Source organism: Mastacembelus armatus, chromosome 21, assembly GCF_900324485.2.
Source record: "Mastacembelus armatus chromosome 21, fMasArm1.2, whole genome shotgun sequence".
In the NCBI taxonomy this organism is placed as follows: Eukaryota; Metazoa; Chordata; class Actinopteri; order Synbranchiformes; family Mastacembelidae; genus Mastacembelus; species Mastacembelus armatus.
This window is the reverse complement of record NC_046653.1, coordinates 13,682,566-13,706,716: the sequence shown is the minus strand read 5'-3', so window position 1 is coordinate 13,706,716 and position 24,151 is coordinate 13,682,566. Positions and strand designations below refer to the sequence as shown.

At 38.6% G+C, this 24,151-nt stretch overlaps 1 protein-coding gene across 3 annotated transcripts; it reads left to right on the top strand.

Annotated features, from left to right (window-relative positions):
- Positions 1–684: 684 nt before the first annotated feature.
- On the top strand, positions 685–23,892 carry fign (fidgetin). 3 transcript variants are annotated; one of them, XM_026294526.1, is made up of 3 exons: positions 691–818; positions 1,715–1,749; positions 19,945–23,892. In XM_026294526.1, exons 2-3 carry the CDS (start codon positions 1,725–1,727, stop codon positions 22,158–22,160), a joined length of 2,241 nt encoding a protein of 746 aa, XP_026150311.1. In that variant the 5' UTR covers positions 691–818; positions 1,715–1,724; the 3' UTR covers positions 22,161–23,892. The 3 variants fall into 3 exon arrangements, with proteins under 3 accessions (XP_026150312.1, XP_026150311.1, XP_026150310.1); XM_026294527.1 differs by lacking the exon at positions 1,715–1,749 and having other exon boundaries at positions 685–818; XM_026294525.1 differs by lacking the exon at positions 691–818 and having other exon boundaries at positions 1,626–1,749.
- The last annotated feature ends 259 nt before the right edge of the window (positions 23,893–24,151 follow it).

Here is a 24,151-nt window from a genome sequence, read left to right as displayed (position 1 = left end):
TCTCCTTTGTTTAATCTGTACCAAAGCCAAGGTCTATAAACAAATGTTTTACATGGGCTTATGTGATAAACTATTTCTTGGCTGGTTGCAGTGACTTCGTGTTAGCAGGCAGGCAGTGGAGACTCCAGTTTCCCTGGGTTTACAGGCTTTATGCTAAGCTAAAGTTGCCAGCTAAGGAATGTGGCTTCATATTTAGTGAAAAAAATAAACAAATAAACCTGTTTTCAGGCAGTAGCCATGTCAAACTATAGTTCCAATACATTTTACTACCTCAGAAAAAAATAAATCCTGCAGATTAGTGAAAATTAGCTCATATTTTAGAAACTGTGAAATATGCAGTTTACACAGATGATTGTCATCTTTGAAATAACACATCATGGCTCGGATACAAGGAACAAGAGGCTAAGACAGTGCCAGACACAACAGATATACAGTGCGCAGGGCAGAAGAAGGCAGTTCACGGTGATGCGCGCAGTCGGTGCATTAAGATTGCTCATACATCACATCGCCTATAGCGCAGCGTTCACATCATAGACTAGGATCCTCCTGAACTGCTGCTCATTAGGGTCGATCCTCTTTGAATTTGGCTCCCGCCGCAGAGAACATGCGCAGTGTGAGGCGTGCTGCCTTCAGTCAGAGGAGCAGCTGTCCAGGGTTTGGAATTCCAACATGGCAGAGGCTGTGGTCAGTCTTCCCCTCACTAACTTGGAATGGTTTCAAATCGCGAGCAGCCGCGCTTAAGCCCAGAGAGCCATTCATCCGCGTACTCCCGGATCGATGGTATTATAAACCCTGACGCTGCCCTGTCACCTACACAGGTAAGTCGTATCCTGTCTAGCAGTGATGTTAACAATTAAAAAGAGAAACGGAGCAGCCCTGTACGCGCAAACGCTCGCTCAGAGACTGTGTCGCGCATCACAGAACTGCAGCGCAGTCTGTGTCCAGTCATTCTGCATTTGCCAACGCCAAATTATGCGTCGTGGCTTAAGAAAAGACAAAATAATCCTAACTATGAAGTTTCGGGATGAAATAGACTTTGGAAAATATAACGCTCGACTCTACGCGGTTTGAGGAGAAGGTTACATACACGGCTGGAGCCAGTCTTTTAAATAACTTTCCCACAATGAGAAGTTTTTGCATGTCAGCCTGAATAAAACTTGTCGCGATAACCGCAAGCGGGAGGTTAATAGATGGGTTGTCATTGCGCTCTTAGTGGGACAACTGCTGGCAAGTAATCTATTTTAAAAGTAAAGGGAGGGAGGGAGGGAGGGGAGGGGGGGCATCACGCTGGTTTAGCCTCTTCCTCTAATGGGCGGCATGAAGAATGTGTGTTTTATGTCATCCAGTCTCCCACATGCGTCCTATTCTCCTGTTTCAACTCGCGCAAGAAGTGACAGGCTCCAGCAGTGCCTGTGTGGCTTTCGCGTTACCGTCCAGGGCTTTTTTTTATTATCATCATTATTATTATATTATTATTATTATTATCATTATTATTATTAAATGTAATTTTCGCATGTTCCGTTGTCTTTGGTTTTGCGTTGTTCCTAATTACACGGTCTAAATGAATACCTGAGGAAAGCACCAGGGACCATGCGTCTTAAAGTTGTGAAACCCGATAGCTGAGGAGAAAAGTGGCTGTAATGAGAAGCAACCTTTGGAATTCCTCCTCGTGAAAATTCCGATTCTGCTGTTTTCCCTCTCCTCTTGTTTTTAGGATTGAAGACATGATCACTAGCACCAGTATTTATGGTATGTTCATTTTGTAATTTTTTACTGTTATTACATTATGATTTCACATTTGTCATATTTCAAAAGAGGCTGTTATCGCAGTAATGTTTTTTTTCTTTGTGCTTGCATGTTCATCTTCAAGTTTATTTAATTAAGGCTATTACAATTTAAAGACTATAGTCCAGAGATAAGGGCACCTATTTTTGATTAATTTCACACTAGTGTCAGTAACATGGTTCAAGTATCTTGTGAAGGTTAAAGAATTTGACCCAGTTTGGTTTGATTTCCTCTATATGTGCATTTTAACTTTCCAAATGCACTGCTTTCATATTTGTGCATGTATAATTTCTTATGTGTATAATTTTACCTAATAGGCAATAGATGAGAATTTACCCAGAATGGCTGAAAATTATAAATCCACTTATTCTAAACAGTTTGCTGTGGAGCCCACCCTTATGTCATAATTTAACCATAAATAGAACCATAAAAGTATTTGCCCCTAAACTAATTTACGGATGATACTTTAACTTTAAAATTTATTTAAAAATTGTATTTCATTTTCTTTAAAATATATAATGGGGCTCTAATGCAGGATTTCTTGTAAATGTTAAAACCTGATTAGCTTTAGTGAAATTCCAGTGATTCTGAAAACTGGGCAATAGATTTTAGTTGCATCATAAATAAACTACAGCTTTATACTATACTCTATGACTAGACAGTAATTAGTACAAAGATATCTGTGTTATAACAGTATGTGTTGACAATATTGTTATTGTGCAGGCAGTCTGTCAAACACCCTGAACAATATTGAGTGACTTAATAAGAAAACACATGCTTGTGGGCTTGTTTTAAGCTTAATTTAGAAAGTTTTCATGGGCTTTTTTTTATTTAGATCCCACACTCTGGCAATTCAGTGGTGAAGCTAAATTAGATTTGCTCACAAATTAGTTCAAAGGCAAAGTCAGAAATAGCAGTTATTCATGTTCCAGTGGAAATGGTTTGTGACAAGCCAGTAAATGGATCAGAGCATGAACACAAAGTCAGGAGAAGTAACAAGTTGTGTGGTGTCTCTCTCTTGCAAACACTTTGTCCTAAGTGAACCTTTTTCACCTCCATGGAACAATTTACTTAATTGTGTTCACACATTTCATTTGCATGTTTTGCTTTGAGAGGAAATTAACATCATCAGCAGTGAGCTGAAGTATGTTTTCATTCCTCTTCAAAAAAATAACAGCATTGCAGCATTTGTCACTCCGTGGAGAGAAAAAAAAATGTACATTACTACCACGTTCATTATGTTTGAGTGTTTGGTTGTAATGTGTTTTTGTAAAGTGGGTATTAAATGTGTTGGTCAGATTTTTATGTTTTTCATATTAAGCCCCCGCCCCCATGCATGTGTGGTGGGTATTTTTATTACAAAAGAATTTTGATTTGAAGCAGCTCATGTTCAGATACTGAACATGATGATAAATTGTTTGGAGCAATAAATTAATTTTAAATCTTCTATTCACAGCCTGCATATACTCAAAATTTTAATTACCCCGTACACTCTCTTTAAAAATACTAATTCATATTTGTAACTGTATTATTCCATTGAGGATAAATAACAAAGATGCGTGTATTTTCATGCTCTCTTCTGTTATTAAGGCTAAATGAACGGTGTAGTAGTGGATTTATCTTGAAAACTTACAATACTCGCACAAACAAACCATCTCACAATTATCAAACTATTTTTAAAAATCTTTCAATTTAAGTATCCTAATTATTAAGTGTTATTTAGTATATTACCTGAGGATATTTATCAGAGTTCAAGCGCTGGAAAGGTCATGTCTGAGCTCCTGCAGTGTGTTTGGTGATTCTTGCAGATCCTTATTTAACCCCAGACACCTGTAGTGTGCATGGAAAGAAGCTGACAGCTCTGTTTATGTCTGATAGGATAGCACTTACGATAACACTCTGTATGACACGAATCTCTGAGCTGAATTTGACAACAGATGCTGACCTTCCTGTTTTCATCATGCTCTTTACAAAATGTCACACATGTTCATGCTAAGAGTGACTATAAATAACAAAAAGAAGTTGCTTGAAGTAAACCGAAGTACATTGCATTTACTTATTTCCCAGTGATACTAGCACATGGAAATATATTTGTTATATTTAGTTGTGTTAGACTGTCAATGGACAAAGCAAAGGGTCTCACTTTCACAGTGCAGCCAGTGCAGCCAGAGCGATACAAAAATGAAACATATTTTCCAAAGTAATTCATTAATTTCATGTTTTTTTTTTTTGCTGGAAAAATGCTGCTTTAGACGCTTAGATTTATTTTGTGTGGAGTAACAGCACCACGTAAATGGAAAGTGTTTGTGTTTTCTATTATTACTATTAACACATATAATATCCCTGATTCATTATTAGGGTGCTTAATCAAGATCTCAGACACATAGCTAATCCCTGACTCACCAGTGTCATGTGTCTGTGTGAAGCAGTTTAGCTGCTTTTAACGTTCTGTCCATAATCCAAAGTCTGTAACAATATGAGCGATCGCTAAAATTGACAGCAGTACTTAAAACATGACTATAGGGAAATGAAGTACAACAGGACTCACAGTTTATATATGTGCAGTAATGATGACAATTAAAGCCAGCTCCTGGCATACCTTGAGTTGGGTGTGTGTAAACACCCCCTGGGATGTCTGCAGGGCTGTTGTAAATGTTCATCTTTAGAGATGGATTTATTTGTCAGCAAGTACAAGAAATCCCATTTAGCCCCTTGACTATATTGTATGAGATTAGTGTTGGATTGTCTCTTTAAGCAAATATGTTAAGTGGCGGCTTTCCTGTTTTTCATATAAAAAGTGCAGGAGTCCCCAGTGGACTCAAAGACAAGCAAAGGGGACAGAAAATTCCAATCTTTCATCTAAGTATTCTGTGTGTTCCTCCCTCTCATTCTCTCTTTCTCTGCCTGTCTCCCTCTCTTGTATCCACATCACTGTCGTTTCCCTCATGGCAGCTTGCTATGTTATCTTTGCGTGTTTTTCTCTACACTGACAATTCTCGCAGTGATCTAAGTTGGACTGCATTAGAAAGTGGAGGCAGCTGTCTGTTGTATACTGAGGGATGTGTTTGTTCTACTGCAAAGATGAAGGACCATGAATCCTTGACATCCTCCCTTTCTCTCCTCTCCCCTCCTCCTCCTCCTCCTCCTCCTCCTCCTACCATCTCATTTAGACACAGCGACTGTCTGCTCAGACTTTTTTTCCCCCTCTGAGTGACAGCATATGGCATAGACATTTTCTAAAATGCATGTGTCTACCATTGGCTGCTTGTACTTACCCTTCATATGTCTCCTAGCTACAAGCCCGTCATCTTATTTTTCTTCTAATTCAGACAAAATATCTACAGTTTAATTTAGTTTAACAGATTCTAGTGGATAAAGCAACAGAGGCTGTATATTATGATACCAATCAGATACTTCAAGTCTTACTGTTTTACTGCAGCCTGCAATTCAAATCATGCTTTATCTTTTTTTTATAGTTTAATTGCAGCATCATTTGCAGTTTGAATTCTTTTAAATGATTATTTGCAGACGTATGATTGTGTGTATACTACGTGTGTATATGTGTGTGCAGGCTGGTCTGCCTGTCTCTTTTCTTTGTGCATGTTTTTTTTTTTTTTTTTTTTTCAGAACCAGCTCAGGGAAGGATACAGTGCCTTGTTCTCTGTCTAATTCTTTTTAAAGAAACGAGTCTTTGACACATCCTATGATGTTATTATGATCCATACTATAATGTGCGGTGTGCCTATAGAGCTTAGGCTTTGCTAAATTATGGATTATAATAGACACACTTTTATAAGTCGTGCTGTGGGGCTGGTTTATTCAGTTCATATAGACTAGGCATATTATATACACAGTATAGTGTTTGTTGCCTTAAACTCCTTGTACTCCTCAGTTCTAACATAGTGAAACCGAAGCTTTGTTTCATCTTCTTCACATGACATGTCTCTGCACTCATAAGGAGACGAGGCAGCTCCGCGCCTGTTGGGGATTGGCTAGAATAGACAGTCCCCAGGTGTACTAAACTAGGTTTAGCACTAAGGCTTTTAATCTGGACTTGTAGGAGATTCATGTGCATTCATAGATTTGCCTCTGTAATTATCATACCCCTAGTGGCAGCCAGACAGACGTTTGCCTAAATCACTGATGTCCTCATTACACTGTTTACATTTTAATTAGACATGCTAAATTCTTTTTTTTAGTGGCCAGACTAGAGATTTTCCTATCCTTAGATCAGCAAAGGCAGCCAAGAGTGTTGTCTGACTGCAACTTGAAGTCTTGTAGTATATAGGCATCTCACAAGAAACAGATCATTGTCCACAGTTCTTGCTTCCTTTACGTTAAAGAGATTTTGAGTGCAACAGAATTTTGTGACATATAATGTAAACGCTAGGTTGCTCTGGGAAGACGGTCTAAATGGAGTGGCAGTAGACATCATGAACGTGTTAGTCATCCGTGAGAAATCGTACATTACATCCTCAAATCTAAATCAGATTTTATATATTGAAATTCCATATTTGTCCAAATTATTTACTGTTCTTCTCAGGCAGTGACTATCCAACACTCAAGGACTATGATTAACAAAATCTACAATTCCATGACTTTTGAAAATAGCTGGGACTTTGAGCCGTCATTGTGTGCCGGAGTGCTGTTGCTTATCATTGAATAACCTTGGTGAAGAGAGGTGTTTTTTCCTGTCCTTCTTCCAAGGTGTTTTTTTATTACATGCTGTTGGGGAGTTTCGTATTGTGAGGGAGCAGCAAGCCTTTCACAAGAGGATAAGAGAAAACTCAATATTTTGCCGTATTGAAATTCCTCTTGTGTTCTCACAAAACAGCGTCTGACTAATCTGTTGATCGAGGCCACTGTTCTAGCTAGACTGAAAACCCATGCAACTAGAGAACCTTGAAGTACTTTTACTGTACACCTCATTACATTTGGCAGTTTATAATAAGTTATTCTAAGTAGTATATGTTTGACATCTCTGCTTTTTATGCAAGTCCTCAAATTTGTACAGATACTGACCTGTCTTAATCAAAAGAACCCCATAAATATGATAGTACCAAGTCCGATCCCAGCGCTGTCATTCCACAAAAATGTAACTTGTTCTGAATTTAATAAGAGATGAAATACACAACTGTATGAATGAAGTAGTTTAGGAGAATAACAGCGAATTGCAACTATTGTAGTAATGGCAATATATTGTAGTAATTACAATATCGCATTGTAATTCATGTACTGAAATACAGGCCTAAAATACCTATAATATATTTATATTCAGGAGCATGCGTGCATTTGCTCTGAATATAAAAGTTCATCTTTTGACTGTTTTTCATCTTCCCATTCGTCACATCCTGTGCTAATTGACTCAAATTGATATTTGAGACAATTAGCTAAAACAATGATCAGATGTGAGCTATCCGTGGTTTTCACAAAATTCTCAGCGATTCATTCATCCTCCGTGGAGTCAAGTGCTTGACAGATTGGCAGGGTGCCAGGCGCTGGCAGAGGGAGCCTTGAGTGCCAGGAATAGGAGAGGATGGGTTGAGGTCTGCCTGATGATGTGGAGAGGAGGGGGATGAGGATGACCGAAGAAAAGGGAAAAAGGGGGTTGGAGGGGGTGGATAGCCGAGTGTGCACTGCCATGGAGGTTTAAGGTGTCAGGCTTTGGCAGGACAGCCGGTGTGTGTGGTGACACTGTGACGTGACCACAGCCTCCTGTGCAGGAGTGAGGTAGGCCAACATGATATTTTGAGATAGACATTAATGTTATGTATGGCTTTTCCTTTGGCCCACTAATGAAAGTGTTAGTTAACTGCATAAACCATGACTGACTTCTATTCGCTTCAATAAGATTATGTTTGTCTATTGATTTCTGATAGATTAACACATATAGATAATCTGATTTCATAAAGCTGTCTATTTTTAAACAACCTGAGTCTCACTTGCACGGTGTAAGTGAATAGTCACTGAAAGCCTTGTCTGGTGTGTGGCCTATTTGACAGTCCCTCCTGGAGTCCACATGGAATTAGATTAATTTAAATGAGAAAAATAAGAGTGCAAAAAATGAGCGCTCAAGAGTTCACCGTCATCACAGAGCTTTATGAGGGCTGACACTTCTTTTGTGTTCATTATCAGGAAATCACCTCAGGGAGTCATGTTGACTTTGCATGGTCTAAAATAGCTGTTACAGTGGATTGCCCCACACTCATTCTCTCACTTCCACTCTAAGTATCAGGGGAGGCAAGGTGGAAATACCAAATGAACATTTTGCTGAGAAAAGCTAAACATAGTTTATACTCCCACTTTAGCAAAGGAGTCAGGCCATTTTTGTTTGTATTATCTAAGGTGTTGGGCACAGTAAACAAAAGTCCATGTCTCTCTAAAAAGATATCACTCCAGTATGCATTTTACTATAGCTCTATAGTTTCACGTTGTTAGCTGGGTCTTTGCGGCACACAATCTTGTGTCCAACTTAATTTGCCAGAGATCTTTTTTTTTAGGGTTAAATAAAAACCATGGGAGTATATTTTTACTGTTATATTTTTAAATTTTACTCGAAAACTTTCCTGATTTAAAGGAAAATGCATTAGCACGTCATTGTTGGCATTAATAGGCCTGCACTCTGTTTATAGCTGTTTTTCTCTACAGCGCCGAACAATAGTAGATTCATTTACTTGAAGCATGATGTTTCTGCAGTCCAAATCCTGACTGCATCGCCTCTCCCACATCTTTAAATGGATCCCATGAGTCTTCCGCTCTGTTGTTTCCATTATTCATTTCAAAACTTCCATGTAGCATGCAGAGGCTAGAGGGGTGAAAAATAATTTTGTGTCTAAAAAAAAAAAAAAAAAAATGATGTAGAGCAAAGTCACTGCTTTATGCAAAGTGTGCCATGCCTTGGGAGCATGTGAGCTGGTGTACTGCAGGAGGAGTGAGTGCTTGAGCAAGGGATGGACTCTGTGTGTGCGTGTGTGTGTGTGTTTGTCTGTGTCTGTGCCTGACTGTGTGTGTCTGTGCGTTCCTGTCAGTCTGTCAGTTAGGCCTAATGTGGTTCCCTAGAGGTACCTGGGGGAGCCCCATCTAGCACCCAGTCAGCCTCTGCTGGCGGCCAAGTGGTGACAACGGGTTCCCACAGAGAGAGGAAGTGTCATAGTATATATGTAAACTAGTGACAGATGACTGGAGACATGTGGCCTGTAGACACTGGGCCTGAAAGTAAAGCAGTTTTGCCTCTTCCACGTCCTTTGTTGCTTCCCACTTGAGACATCAGAGAGTGAGCATCAGGCTCCACAACAGTACGGAATACATTGACAACAAGTCAAAGATGTGAATAAAAAGGATGCAAATCATTTGGCATGAAAAGACACATGCTATGTGCAAAGGTTTTGTTGGCCTTTGAAATACTGTAGCAAAGGAGTGAGGAGTTTTTTAGTGTTCAGAGCTTCAGGCAGCTTTTCTAGGCCACAGGTCATGTAGGTCAGTGTTACACTCCCTGCAGCCTCACTTCAACCCTCAGTCTGGAAATAGAACATGCAACGTCACCCAGCCAGGAGAGAGGTAGATTCCAGACCTCAGTGGCCACAGGCTGCACATGTGGAATCTGCTTGTGTAGTTGACCTCAAGTGTTTGAAACTCAGAATGCTCCCAGTAGGATATTGTTATTTCATGCATACCCAAATGAGCAAGACTGTACGAATTGCCTTGTGCAAAGCGGAACAGTGTACCGAGATGCTTCACTGTCGGCCATTCACAATTCATCAAGGGAACTTGCACTAGCCAGAGGCAGATTTATTAACAGTATGCACATAACCTGTAAGAGAGGCAAAAACTGTGAAGTAGATGTTTTTTATTGCATATTTCAGCCAGCAGGCCATTTGCCCAGTTTCCACTTTTAAGCATTCAAAGTAATAGATGGAAAACTGGCACATGGAAGATAAGACATTCAACCAGTGTCCAGTTAAAAATCGACTAAGCTTTTTCTAAGGATTTCATTAACACTTGCAACTGTAGACCATGAACTAAGCTAAGCTTATTTTCTCATGTCAACATTATTAGTTAAAAATCTACTGTTTCAGGAAATTGATAATATTTAAACTAAAATTCTAGTTTGCATGTAGTTCCCAGTAATAGGGTTTAATTTAGGCTATTTAACAAAGAAAACACATACACAACACACTCAAATGTTTCACTATTATAAAACCTGTGATGCTATATAACTCTAGCAGCTGTTCTTGTGTTACTGTTTTCATGATTTGTCATAAAGCAGTGGAAAAAATGGGTTTGCAGAAAGAAAAGACAGTTGAAACTGCTCATAAAAAAGGTCAAAGTACATAAGAAGACACAAAAATTAAAAATTATTTTCTATTACATAAAGGCTAAAATCACTTGGTAGGGTTCAATGAAGGGTCACCAATCAGCAATTAATGCAAACTCATGTTAAAAACATAATATAAAATCATGTACAGATTATACCATCTAGTTTTGGTCTATTTTGCAGACCTAAGATTTCCACACCATTTTGCCTTTTTAATTTTTCCAGTCTTTTAATTTATTTTTTTATTGCAAGTTTTTCTTCTGAGATGTAGCAAATGAGGTACATAATTCATGATTACAATAAGTCCCTGACAACATAGCTTGAAGCAGATATTTATTTCACCGTGATTATCTGTAATAACCAGAAATCTGGAGTTGGAGTACAGCATTAGTGCAGCATTGTGTATATAGTAACCTATGAGCATTTGTGAGTTGTGAGATCGAACACCTGGCCCTTTTCCTAATAGAGAGCATTTGAGAGAAAGCTGTATGTCCAAGTGACGCCTCCTGGTCCTGCTTTCTATCCAGGGAAGTAAAATCTATCAGCACTGATGGGTTCATGCTCCATCGAATATATCCGTGCCAAACTGTTTATTGTGAGCTCCAATAGTGCTATTGTGCTATTCTCTAGTCCATGTGGTGCAAAGAGCCAATTCACATTTGAGCAAAGTGTGACCCCAGGTTGTGTATATTGATGAGTGGGATTTGTTTCTTAATAGAATTGTGTCTAATTAATTAGCTTTTAATTGGTTGAACTCTGAACATGCAAATGCAGCACAATGTAGAACAATCATTACTTTAAACTGCATATGGAGGTTGATCTATTGAAATGGGAAATGTTTTGTGTCAGTTTGATCTTTTAATGATAATTTATGCTTCGTGGAGTAAAATTCACCTCTTCTGAACTCATCGGAGGAATGGATTTGTAACACCAGAAAGTTATTAGTTCAACAAAGACAATGTAGAAATATTTGAAATGCCTACTTCTCAATTTCTATTAATTATCTCATTTATTTTTCTCAATTGCTTTGTGCCACAGATTAACCTTTTTTCCTTTCTTCATTTCATAATCTATTAAGGAATTCTGTGGAATAATTTTCATTCCATGATCGTTTTTGCTTTTTTACCTCATTTCTGTCAAAGCACTGAACTCCTCGAGGGCTACCACTCTCTCATAGCTCACAGTGGTTTACACCTGCATTCAACAGACACTGACAGGTCCAATTCATTTCTACCATTTCTATTAATTACACTACTTTGGTGCTCACAGTGTTGCTGGGCTACAACATGCATATACTGTAGATGCATTGTGTAATGGTAAAAGCCATTTTCACAAGAAAAAGAAATAATTTTTGGACAGTAATTTGCATGAACCAACAGGAACTGTAACCATCTCCTGTTTTGGGTTAATATCACTATAATAACTTATAATAATAGATTTTTAAAAGCTATGGAGCTACAAAATACATTTTTCTTTGTATTTTTGAAGTTGCAGGCCACAGTTGGCATTCACTGTCATGATTACTCAACTAAACAGGAGCCTCATCTAACCCCCAGCCTCTTCCTAACTCAGACTTTGTCGCTATATATATTATGTCGCCTAATTGTCTTTGCTTCTGCCAAAATTACCAGAGCCACTAGAGGTCAACTAGCAATAGTGAAACCCTTCGTAATAAGCTCCTCCATACAAGAGTTCTCCGTTTTTCTTCTTATGGCTACACTATTCGTTTTCCTGTTTAGCGAATAATTTAATATAAGCTAAATCCTAAGATATCTGTATAAAAGCTGTGCAAAATGTCTAGCACACAAGCACTGGATAGGCTTTGATAGTGTAGCCACAAGAAAAAACATGGCATTTTGAATATGAATATTCATACAAGGGCATCACATACAATATAAAGACTCAAAGATATTTTCGCACAGTTTTTACACATAGATAGATTACCCATAGATAAATAAAAATGAGTAATATTAAAGTCTTCGTAAAACTAAACATAATTCAGCTCCATGGTACTGTACTGAGCATGCCACCTTAGCTCTTAGAAGCCATTGTTTGCCAGTGGGCGAACCAATCTTCTAGACAGCTCTTTCCTTGTAAAAGTTCCCCTTTATGGCTTCACTACTTCACTTCAGTAACTTTATTACAGTATAGCTGAGAGATTTCTATTTCATATTGACCTAAGATTGCTTCAGTTGTCTCATTTCACCTTTTGTCTGGCTTGTGTTGGAGAAGTGACCTTCTTTGAGACTTGCAGTCGATACCACAGAATGCTTCAGAATGTTTCAACGAAAAGCTGGCAGCAGTTACAGGAAAACATCCTTTCTCGGTTATTTTCAATTAGACTTTAATTTAAACTTTTAATCAGTTCACAGAAGAATAAACAGAACAACAGCTGACCCTGGCTTTCTTTGTATAAGCAAAACAAATTTCAGTTTGAACCCCATAAATACATTTGCATTCATTTTTCTGTAACAATGTCCAATGATTTTAGGCTAAACCACTTGAGCTGTTCCTTTAGTTTTCTTCAGTTGGAGATTATGAAAAGCTTGTCATCAAGTCGTGTTGTGGCATTTGTGATATTTACGAGTAGAGAGAAAAGAATCTTAAATGCTCATTTGGCTTATCACAATACTTTTTTCATTCTACTATATACATTGTTGTTTACCATCTGTACAAAAAACAGATTATCTGTATTTTTGTTTATAAACACTTTAAAATACTGTCTATTAAACAACATTGTATATATTATTAGCTATATATTAAAGTATATAGACAGATGAAAGCAACAGTCTTTCAGTAAAGGGTTGAAATAAGATAACTGGCTGAGCAGCTAGCTACAAAAAAAAAACAAAAAAAAAAAACATACACTTTGTCGTTCTGATTTGTGTGTGAAGATCACACTGTGAACAATGAGATGTCTTTACAATGTGATTTCCTCCCTGTCTTTACCAGGTTAACACAGTTGTAAAGTCTAATGGTTGGAAGTGTGAAGTAATCACAGTTGTGAATCGGACCACTGAACAAGATAATGTGTGAAATTCCAATTGGGCTTGGCCTGTTGGTTTGTAAATCAGATGATTGGTTCCTGGTGCTATTACAGTAAAAGTCAAGATGTGCTAAATGTGATGAAAATCTAGAAAATCCTACCACAACGCTCTCTTTACCCTTTGAGTTTTTTCCCACTGGCTTGTTCCTCTTTGATTGGAGTTTTCCTTGGGGTAAGAGGACTTTGGGGAATGAAGATGTTAGTGAGCAGCTTTTGGTCAATGAGCCTTCATGTAGCAAGGTCACAATCTGCCTCTCTTCTCTTTTGAAGTGTGTAAGTGATCCCTTGAGAGGAAGAGTAGCCAAGATCATAGAGGCCCAGAAAACCACTGCCTCTACTGTACATGTGCTCTATAGTTAAACAAGTTTCACCAAGTGCTTGAGTTCAACAACTGGGTTCTTTTAACTAACAAGCCATTTGAGTATTCATCAGTATTATGCACTACAGAACACTATGAAGCCTGTCTCCTATAATTGTCTTAGTTTTATTCAGCGTATAAGTTCTACTTGTGTGCAGAGGGCTGTTAGTTTAGCATGTGTGTGGACTTAGCTATACTTAGGGTAGTAATGGAAGATGTAGCCTCGGGGGCCTCTTGGCCTGAAGAGTCATGGTTTAATGAGCATCACCGAGACGGAGAAATGACAGCACAAAGAATCTCTCAACCTCACGATTTACTGTATTACAGGGCAAAATGAGAAATACACGTTCCCCTCTAGCCAGTAGAGTTTATCAACCCACCATACTTGAGAACATCATTATTGTGCAACAAAGAATAAGTTATCTTATAAAACTGAAGTTTTCACTGTTTTCTTACTGTTTCAGTAAGAAACACTGTAAAGTTCAGCAAATGACATACTTACTTATTTTGCCCTGCAAAGTATGAGCATCTTATTTGCACAATTTTGCTTATTTTGTTGCATTGAAGTGTTGAAGTGTCACTTAACAGCAACCAGTAATTTCCCTGTGGATTTGTAATAGACGTGTTATGCAGCATGTCAGTGGGTTAATGATCATATGTAATAATCATATAATCATACCGTAAGTAATCTTGTGTGTATTTTTTTTATTATTCTATATATATATTTTATCTGTGCTCCAGTTTTTTTTTGTTGTTTTTTTTGTTTTTTGTTTTTTAAATCAGTTTGACTACCATAAAAATTTACTTTACACAGTTGTTTAACAGCCCTTTAAAATCCAGAGTGGGTATTTTTAAATTTTAAATTATGAAATGATTTCTGAGTGGGAACGTTTATCTTCTCATTACATTTCAGATAAATTATTCAAATCAATAGCACTGTGCCAGAAAACAGTGTTGTTCTGTTACAAACTCTTGCAGCTGCTGCAAAAACAATGTGCTGCTCTGTAAATTAATTCAGTTTGGGGAGTTTTTAGACTGACTGGGAGAAGACAGGACTTTACTGAGTTCTTTTTTTTTTAACTAGTGTGTAATGCAAACACACTACATGTTTTGAGAGGATTCATAGTTACTCAGAAGGTGAAGCCAGTGCCAGGCAGTCTATAAATATAGCAAGACACTGTGTTAAATTTCTTCAGGATTCGCATTTATCATCATTTAAGAAAAGGTTTCTTGCTTCCTTTTTTTTTTTTTGACAGTCTTGTATGACTGTGTGACAATATCTCTGTTACAAACAGGACAATTATAGTAGTTGGTGACTTCATAGATTTCTAATTAAATGTATAAAAACAGGGTATAAGAATTTAATTTAGCTTGGATGCTGGTTCAGTAATGATGATCAGAAGGAGCAGGGCTTACATTATGGTCACATATTCTAAGGAACACAGTGGGCAGGGTTTGTGGGCAGGAAGCCAGCGAGGGATGGTGTAAAGCTGAACTAGCAACTCTCACTGGTTTACCAGGGTGCCTGCACAAATGGGCGGGACCTAGGAGGGTAGTAGGAACTAGTGAAGCTCCTTTTCTTGCAGGTGAAAAGAAATTGTTTTGTTAGGAGAAGAATGTGTTTTGATTTATTTAATATTATATTATACCTGTCAAGATGTGTCTCTCTTCAGGAGCTATACAGTGTACAGACTATTACTGTATACATACAACTAGCAACTGAAACTGTCTTTCTGCAGCTAAACTGCAACCACAACCACTACAGCTCAGCAATGACACTAAAAATCACTGGATGGTTCTCGTGCGTGGTGGTACGTGGGCTGTATACAGTAGCTACTGAGGCACATTATGAGGTGAGCAATGTGTAGCCTGGCAGTGTGAGCCTGTGAGCCTGCGCTCAGGGCAAAACAAACCCTGTGTTTAAGACAGAACCACACTCACATTTGCAAATCTAACAGACAGCAGGAGTGTAGCGAACGTCACATGCAAAAAGATAAATAACACTTTAGGAATACCTAAGGAGGAAATGAAAAATTATCTATTTTATGTGGGGTTTTTTTTTTCAGGTCTTGGAGATAGATATTTTTTTAATACTAAGGACTTACATTAGCAATATTTTTTGTATGCATATATTTGTGACTTTTTTTAGACGTGCAAATGTTATTTTCATCAAATTTGTATCATAATCTTGCTCTTTTTCATCTAATATTTTATCTAATCAAATATTTTAGTGTCTAATGTTTTAGTATCTAATCAAAAATGTCCTACAGGTAAAATTGTTTATGAGCGTGTTTTTTGTTACGACTGTCTAACTCACATTGACATTCTGTCACAGGAGGTTGTCTGTTTCACTGGTTAATTACAATAACCATACTATATGTGCTTGTACAGGAATTTCCCACGTTTTAGATCTGGATTACTATAGAATCCACTGGGATCGGTGGACTTTAATAGTGAGGAGACATGTAGTAATTTTCTGCCATAAGTGGTCAGACTGTGAAAAGTATGGGCTGTAGCCCTGGAAAAGACAGTGACTGAGGAAGGCATATCTTTTCTAAATGAGGGGTTAAATGGCACCCTGCCATCTAAAGATTGGAATTACTGCCACATGGAGCTCTAAATTGAGTTTAAATAGTCTTAACTTGATATGTGAGATGAATGAGACTCTGTAGCCATACTGATTACCATTTCACATTGTATTAGGATGTTTTGCTCCACCCCTACTTAGAATATCTCCAGTGAATTTAAATATGAATATGGGCTTGTTTTTATTTATAAACGTAATTACTGTCTGTCTGCAATATTTGCACGCTTGTCAAGTAGAGTACCCTGTACATGCAGAATAAAAGCAAAAGCTCCCATAATTATGTTTACGTCCAGTGATGAAAATCCCAGGGTTGTAATGATCAGTAATTATAAATACTTTTCAGCATGTCTACTGCCTCAGCTGGGACTATTGTGTGGTGTGAAGTGCAGAGTTTGTGCAGCTTAATTATGACATTGTACATGACTAAATGTACCAGCCTGCTTTGGCTCTGCAAAACACTTCCAGTGCATAATCACACTCAAGTCTGACTTTAAAGAGCTCATTACAGTTAGTTTTCTAAAGAGTAGCTTATTAAACACAGTTACTTAATAGGCATCTTTGGTGGTGCAAATTGGTAAAAATGGTAATGAGTCTGATTAGGCCACGTTTCAATTACGACAGCTTTCACTTCCCTCCCCCTCTCCCTCAACCCGCCCACCTTCCCCTCACCCAAACCAACAACGAGAAAGAAAGTCCAGCTCTGTCTGCTTGGGAATCCTCCTGGAAGGCATTTTGCTCGCTCTCTCTCTCTCTCTTCTCTCTCGCTTTCACACACATACACGCACATACATAGAAAAAGGAAAAGAAAACCACTCTGCCACCTCTGTGCTTCCTTTCAGCAGCACGGTAATGAATAGAAAACTGTGCAAGCGGCGGTCCAATTTACGCACTGGGAAATTGGATGGACAGAGTAGAGGCCCACTCTTGTTTGCTTAAAAACGGCCTAGGCTACCAGATTAATAGTTCCCAAAAAGGTCAGCATCTCTGTTTCATCAGTGATGATCACTGAACCAGAAATTAAACACCATATCGCAGCTAACACTATAGTATCACATGTCAAATATGTTTTGGCTCCACCTGCTCCTCTTTTCTTCAGTTAGTGTGAGATTGTGTATGAAATATGCAATAAATTTTCAGTGATGATTCTGTAGTGTTTTTGTGCTGGACAAATATGTACTTTTTCAAATCAAGTCTCACATTTATAGCAGGGTCTCACTCAGATCTGTATCAACCTGTACGACATACACAGATAACGCCAAAATCTGGACACATTTTGGACAAAAAATATTTTCTTCTATGCTGATCATCTTACATTTACCATAGAGAATTATGCAGATCTATGAATGGACAAACACAATGGTCTAACCAAGGCCTTATTTGTTGGTGGCTAATCAGTGAAATTTGAGCATGAGTCCTGAGGCTATCTGAAAACATTCCACTAATAGAGCGCTCTGTAATTATACCATTTTAAAGAAAGACAAAGGAACCTGTGGATGTTGTATCTGAATTACTATGCAGTTGGAATAAAGAACACCGTTTTAACCATAATACCAAAGTACAAGATGATTATGCTGTGCATAATGTACTGTGTGTGTGTTTGTGTACGTGCACATTAGTGCATTTATGCCTATTTATGCGTAGTGTTTGAGCATTTATGTGTGGATGCTTTTATTATCTATTCCACAACCTCTACTTAAACTAATTATTTAAGTCTGATTCTGGTTCAAAATAGCATATTAATTTTTTTTTATTTATACTATTATAAGATTATTGCGACAGTTATATGGAAAAAACTGGTAGACACACTGAATCTTATTTTTTACACTTAAACATAGGAATATAAAGTGTGATTCTTATTTAATTACTATTTAGTTAGAAATCTAGTTACTATTACAGTTACTTGTGTCATTATGGTATCAATACTAAAATGTTTTGTTTATTTAAAATAGTTTTGGGATTCTTGTATTTCTCAGTATAGGTTCTGTATTAAATAGAAGTTATTATCTAGAAAGTGCAAGTCTTTCTCAGTCTGTTAGCAATGTGCTGTATTTAGATAATCGTCTTGAATGGCTTCTGTTTTGTAAAATACCTGATGCTCAGAGATTTCAAGTACACTTTGTGCGTAGTACCTCTTTGATTGCCCAAAGTGGCACATTGTTCAGAGAGGATTAACAGTAATAGAAGTATCTCACTCAATAAGCTGTATGCAATTTTGTTATTGACAAAATGTGCCTCGAGTGTTAATGAACTCTACTGAATGATTTTATATATTATCCTAATACTTGCACTGTGATATCTGGAAATGCTGCGAATGCCTGAGATTTTTGGCAAACAGCACGGTGTTAGTTGCCCAAATACTGTTTGGGTTGTATTAAAAAAATAAAAATAATGTAATACTTGAAGGCTGAAGATGTAATACTGTGAAGGCTGTTGCAATGTAGCAGGAGATAGCAGATATTGGTCTGCCAATTGCATTATTTTTTTGTTCATAAACATTTTGAATAAATTAAGTTTTTATTTATAAACATCATTTTTGTTATTTTTATCTTTTTAATTATCTTTGTCATTATCTGCCATGACAATAGTAATTGTTTTCATATTTTCTGTAGGTTACTGAACCTTTCTGTTCCAGCACAGTATGGCTACCATATTTGTCTGCTTTGGCTTTCTGCCTCAGGCTCTTTTTTCTTAATCATTAGCTTGGATAGTTGACAACCATGTGAGCCATAGCATGGATCTCTTTGACTAAAACCTTGTAAATTAACACAATTAGTACAGCATCATCCTGCTAATTAGCTCCTGGTGCCTAGTGTGGTGGGTGGGCAAATGGCTGGGAGGCACTGGGAGGAATCTACAGACAAACGCTGCATTTCTAATCTGCCTGTGGTCAGTAGTTGTTTTTTGCATAAATTTTGTGAGATGGACTGAAGTATATCAGTGCAGAACCGGCTAAGTAAAGGACCACTATGATAGTGAGGAAAGTTTGGTTAAATACATCTTCTCTCATATCATTGTATGGCTTTTGGTCAGATTAGTGTTGATGTAAGATGCGGGAGACTCTGCACACTATCTCTGATTGTTTTGAGCTGTAATCTGTCTAATAGTCTAAATTCTTTGGGGGTATAGTACATCCTCTGATAATCCCAAATAGAGTAAGAGATGACAGCATGTGTAAAAACTTTTATTTGCAAACTGATTTTAGGATTTAACTTGATTATTTATGTCATTCAAACCTTACGGCCATATAGGGAGGTTGAGAGAGGCTCCAGAGTAAAAGACAAGTGAAGCGTGTTTTTTCCCTCCCTCATTCTATGGACTGGGAAGCAGTAGGCAGACTGGATGTGGATGTAATTCATGCTGGGCTGAAGGGTTTGTGTGATGAAAGCAACAGAGCGCTGCCAGGGAAGATTGCTTTGCTGCTCTCTTCCAAGCAGATTTGAAACTGTCTCAGAATGCCTCAGATGAGAGTTGGATTATAGACTGACCTGCACTGTCTGTGTCATTCAGCTCTGTGTTGGGTGGATTATACCACGCTAACCAGGTGTTAGGTCCCACATCCTCATATTGACCATGATGCGTGCTCAGTTAGTGTTCTGTGTTAGTCATATGGGAGACATTCAGGCATTTTCTGGAAGAAAATCTGATGAACTCCCTTTTCCTAATTCTCTCTATATACACACATGCACACACACAAAAATGCTTTTTTAATTTGCCTAACAAAACTATGGCAAAAATATTTGATTTATAAAGAAAAGTTTAAAATCTTAAATTATTTCTGAATGATGATTAGAATTTTTTTTTTTTTTTTTTTTTAACTTACTTTGAAATAATTTTCCCTTATCTGGAATATCTAGGTCTAAAGATGCAGTGGACCCCAGAGCACCCACAATGGGCAGAACAACACTTTGACATCTCATCCACTACCCGCTCTCCAGCACACAAAGTAGAGGCCTACCGGGGGCATTTACAGCGAACATACCAGTATGCATGGGCAAATGATGACATCTCTGCACTGACTGCCTCCAATCTGCTTAAGAAATATGCAGAGAAGTACTCTGGGATCCTGGAGGGCCCAAATGAAAGAGCCCTGCTGTGTTCTTACTCTGATAGCACCACTGGACTCATGAATGGACGAAAGTCAGAGAATGAGTCCTGGCAGGAGGGGATTTACCCAATGAACTGTGCTCCAGATGTTATATCTGTGAGCAAAGCTGGAATGACAGCTGCCCTGCCCCCTACAGATGTGTCGGCTAGCATAGGCAGCTCCCCGGGGGTGGCCAGCAGCTTGTCTGAGCCCAGCTATTCCAGCAGTAACTGTGGGAGCCACACAGCCACTACTCTCCACTCGGGCCTCCCCTCTCAGGAATATACTGCTAGCTACAGCGGCTCCTACCTACATTCTAGCTACAGCAGCCAGAATACTCCAGCCCTCCCCTCCCCACACCCATCTCCTTTGCACAGTGCTGGGCTCTTACAACCACCACCTCCTCCCCCTACCTTGGTGCCGAGCTACAACACTGGGTCTCCAAACCTTCCCAACTACAATTATCCTCCAACAGGGTATCCTTCTCAGACTGCTGTTGGCCCTGCTTATAGCCCTGGGGGAGCACCCCCTCCTTCTGCTTATCTACCATCCGGTATTGCAGCTCCTACACCGATTCCTCCCTCCACCCTGCCTGGCTACACCTACCAGTCCCATAATCATACGCCAATTGCACCAACACCTTTGAATGGCAGCACATCCAACTCATTAAAACGAAAAGCTTTTTACATGAGTGGACCTGGAGATATGGACTCTAACTATGGTAATTTTAGCTACAACCAACAGCGCTCTTCACAAAGCCCGATGTACAGAATAACAGACAGCAGTGTCTCAGACTCAAGCAGGGTCAGTGGCTTTGACAGAAACGCTGAAGCTTCATCTTTAGCGTTTAAGCCCACCAAACAGCCAATGTCTTCTGATCAGCAAAGAAAATTTAACATGCACTCTCCCCCATCCTATGGATCGACCAAAAGCTCTGTGGGTGATCTCAGAACTGGTGAGCCCTATAGCAAGTTTGGCTCTCCCATCATGAGTGAGCAAACTGAAGAGCACAGACAACACCTTTCTCACACTCTAACAGGGCCTGACATTGGTTCGGCTACCTCGTCCATCCATGCTGCAGAGGAACAACTGAAGAACAGTGATCCCACACTGGTGGAGATGGTGACCACGGAAATCCTTCAGCAGGGCCCTCCAGTCGACTGGGGTGACATAGCGGGTCTGGATATGGCCAAGGCAGCCATCAAAGAGGAGATACTATGGCCCATTTTAAGGCCGGATATGTTTAGTGGACTTGCCACATTACCTCGGAGCCTCCTTTTATTTGGACCTCAGGGAACTGGTAGAACACTACTGGCCCGCTGCATGGCCAGCCAACTGGGGGCTGCCTTCTTGCGACTCAGCAGCTCAGCTCTGGTGACCAAGTGGCTAGGGGAAGGGGACAAGATCATCCAGGCTTCTTTCCGGCTGGCCCGGTGTCGCCAGCCAGCAGTAGTGTTCATCAGTGAGGTGGACCTGCTGCTGTCAGCCCAGCTCAGTGAGGAGAGCCCAGTGAATCGCCTCAAGGCTGAGCTCCTCATGCAACTTGACAGTATTCTGACCTCTGCTGAAGACCATGTCCTTGTGGTCTGTTCCACCAATAAGCCTGAAGAAATCCCAGAGTCCCTACGGAGGTACTTTACCAAGCGACTGCTCATCCCCTTGCCTGATGGGACAGCACGACACCAGATAATCAGCCAACTGCTCTCACAGAACAACTACTGTCTTAGTGACAAAGAGATGTCACTACTGGTTCAGAGGACAGAGGGCTTTTCAGGACTGGATGTGGCCCAGCTGTGTCAGGAGGCCATAGTAGGTCCTCTCCATGGCATTCCTGGTACTGATTTGTCAAGCATCCATCCCAGTCAGATGAGACCAGTTTCCTACCAAGACTTTGACAATGTGTTTTGCAAATTCCAGCCTAGCATATCACAAAAAGAACTTGACATGTACACTGAGTGGAATAAAATGTTTGGTTGTATTCAATGAAAGAAACCCCTCAAACACAATTTCTGTTAACCTAGTAACTTAATACTGGGATTAAAGAAATGTGTTTGGCCTTCAGCAAACAAGAAAATAACAAACATGAACACATTATATTCAGCAAAGAGATTGTCCTTGAAGGCTTTGACAGAAGATGACAGCCTGGCCATCACACATTGGTAAACATGAATTAAATGCTTTATATGGCTGAAACCACGTGCCCACTAAAACTCGAACAACTTGTAGAAGATGACCCCAGTTTTTGTATATACATATATAAATATATATATATATACTATTCTGCTGATCTTGAGATTTAGTTGCTATCAAGTGCCTGAGGTGGTGCTGTTTAACTTTTTTTGTTTCGCCTCACATTCTTCATTGGTGACGTGCTAATACAAAAAAAAAGCTTTAAAATGAGACAAAAAACTTGCTTTCTCTTTTCCATTAGAAAAGTGTTCTACAGCTGTGTCTGTTTTGTGCTCTCTGTGAACAGTTGTGGTTAATTTGGGATAAACTGAATTTATCAACATAATTTCATTTGGACTTCATTACACAGGTTTTATGTAGGTTACATAATTTAATTACAAAAACATTAACATACTTTTCGCTTTTTTTCGCTGGAACGATGTGATTTGTCGTTTGGCAAACTTAAGGTGTATTTGGTTGCTGTAGTAGCCTCTCCACTAAATTACAAAAACATATTTTACAATCAGATTTTAAATTTAAATGCTAAATTTAATTATTAAACATGTAAATGCTGGTAAAATAATGTCATAGCAGAAATGACAGTGTTTCACATCAATGTAAAATTTTATCATTTTTTTCTCTGGATGTTCTGTATTTGAAAACTCAGGAACGTGATAACGATCTGTGAAGTACCTCCTAAGCACTACAGACTAAAAAAGCATTTGGCTTGCATTTTAAATTCCATCATCAAACCATGAAAAGCTGTAGAATACCTCAAAAAGCTCGAGATGAAATAAGGAGGTTCCCATAATGAATGTATGAGAGTAATTCTGGTTTATTTTCAAAACAAACAAAACTAAAATCTTTGGGGTTCTTAACGTTCCGATTTGTTTGAGATGGAAACGTGTATCAAGATTCAAGATTGGCCTTTGAACCTAAACTGTAGCTCTGAGGCCATTTCTTCTGGGACATAGTTTTATTTCCTTTTGACTATCACACAGAAAACCTTCACTTCCATCATAAACAATGATCCCGTGCTTTAGGTCGCTGTTTTTCTGACAAACTGTTAAGCTTATGATGATGCAGAGCTGAGAGAAATTTGAAAGGTGCAGACAAACATCTTGGGGTTGAAGAAGACAACTGCCCTGAGCTATTTCATTCCATCCTGCTGCTGTTTTATCATTAATGAAACCTAAGGATTATGTATAGCCTAAGTTCCTTTCTACCTCAGTTATCTCTGAAAGACAAATTCATGAAGACAGCAAAATGTCAGCACCTATTCTGCTTCTTTGATGAGGAAACCTTTTGAGAGAACACCAAACATTATTTTCTTGTGTGCAAAATCTATTAGCTTTACATTTTGATAATTCCCAAGAACCTTGTTTATCACCACATAATGCACTTAAAGGGGAATACCACTGAATATCAGGTTTGCTGTACAGTATGACTTTGCCTTAGGACAATTTGATCAGAATTAGCTAACATCCACCACTAGATCTTGTCGCCATTTAGCCCCTGAACCCGTGATGTCAAATAAAAAAAAAAAAAATCTAAGTGTGAGAGCCTTCCCACTGATGTTATGTACATATTTGCTGGCTTTCAACCAATTTGATTAGTTTAATAAAAGGTATATAGAAGAATTGGTTTGACCTTTTGAGGCAATAACTGTAACATTCATGAATTGAGTGGCATTCCTTTTTAAGAACGGCTTGTTATTTTCCTGTTTTGTCATTTTCATATTTAAACTGTTACAATGTTATTAATTACTACTTGCTGCCATTAATCAGTACCTTTCAATGCACCATTTC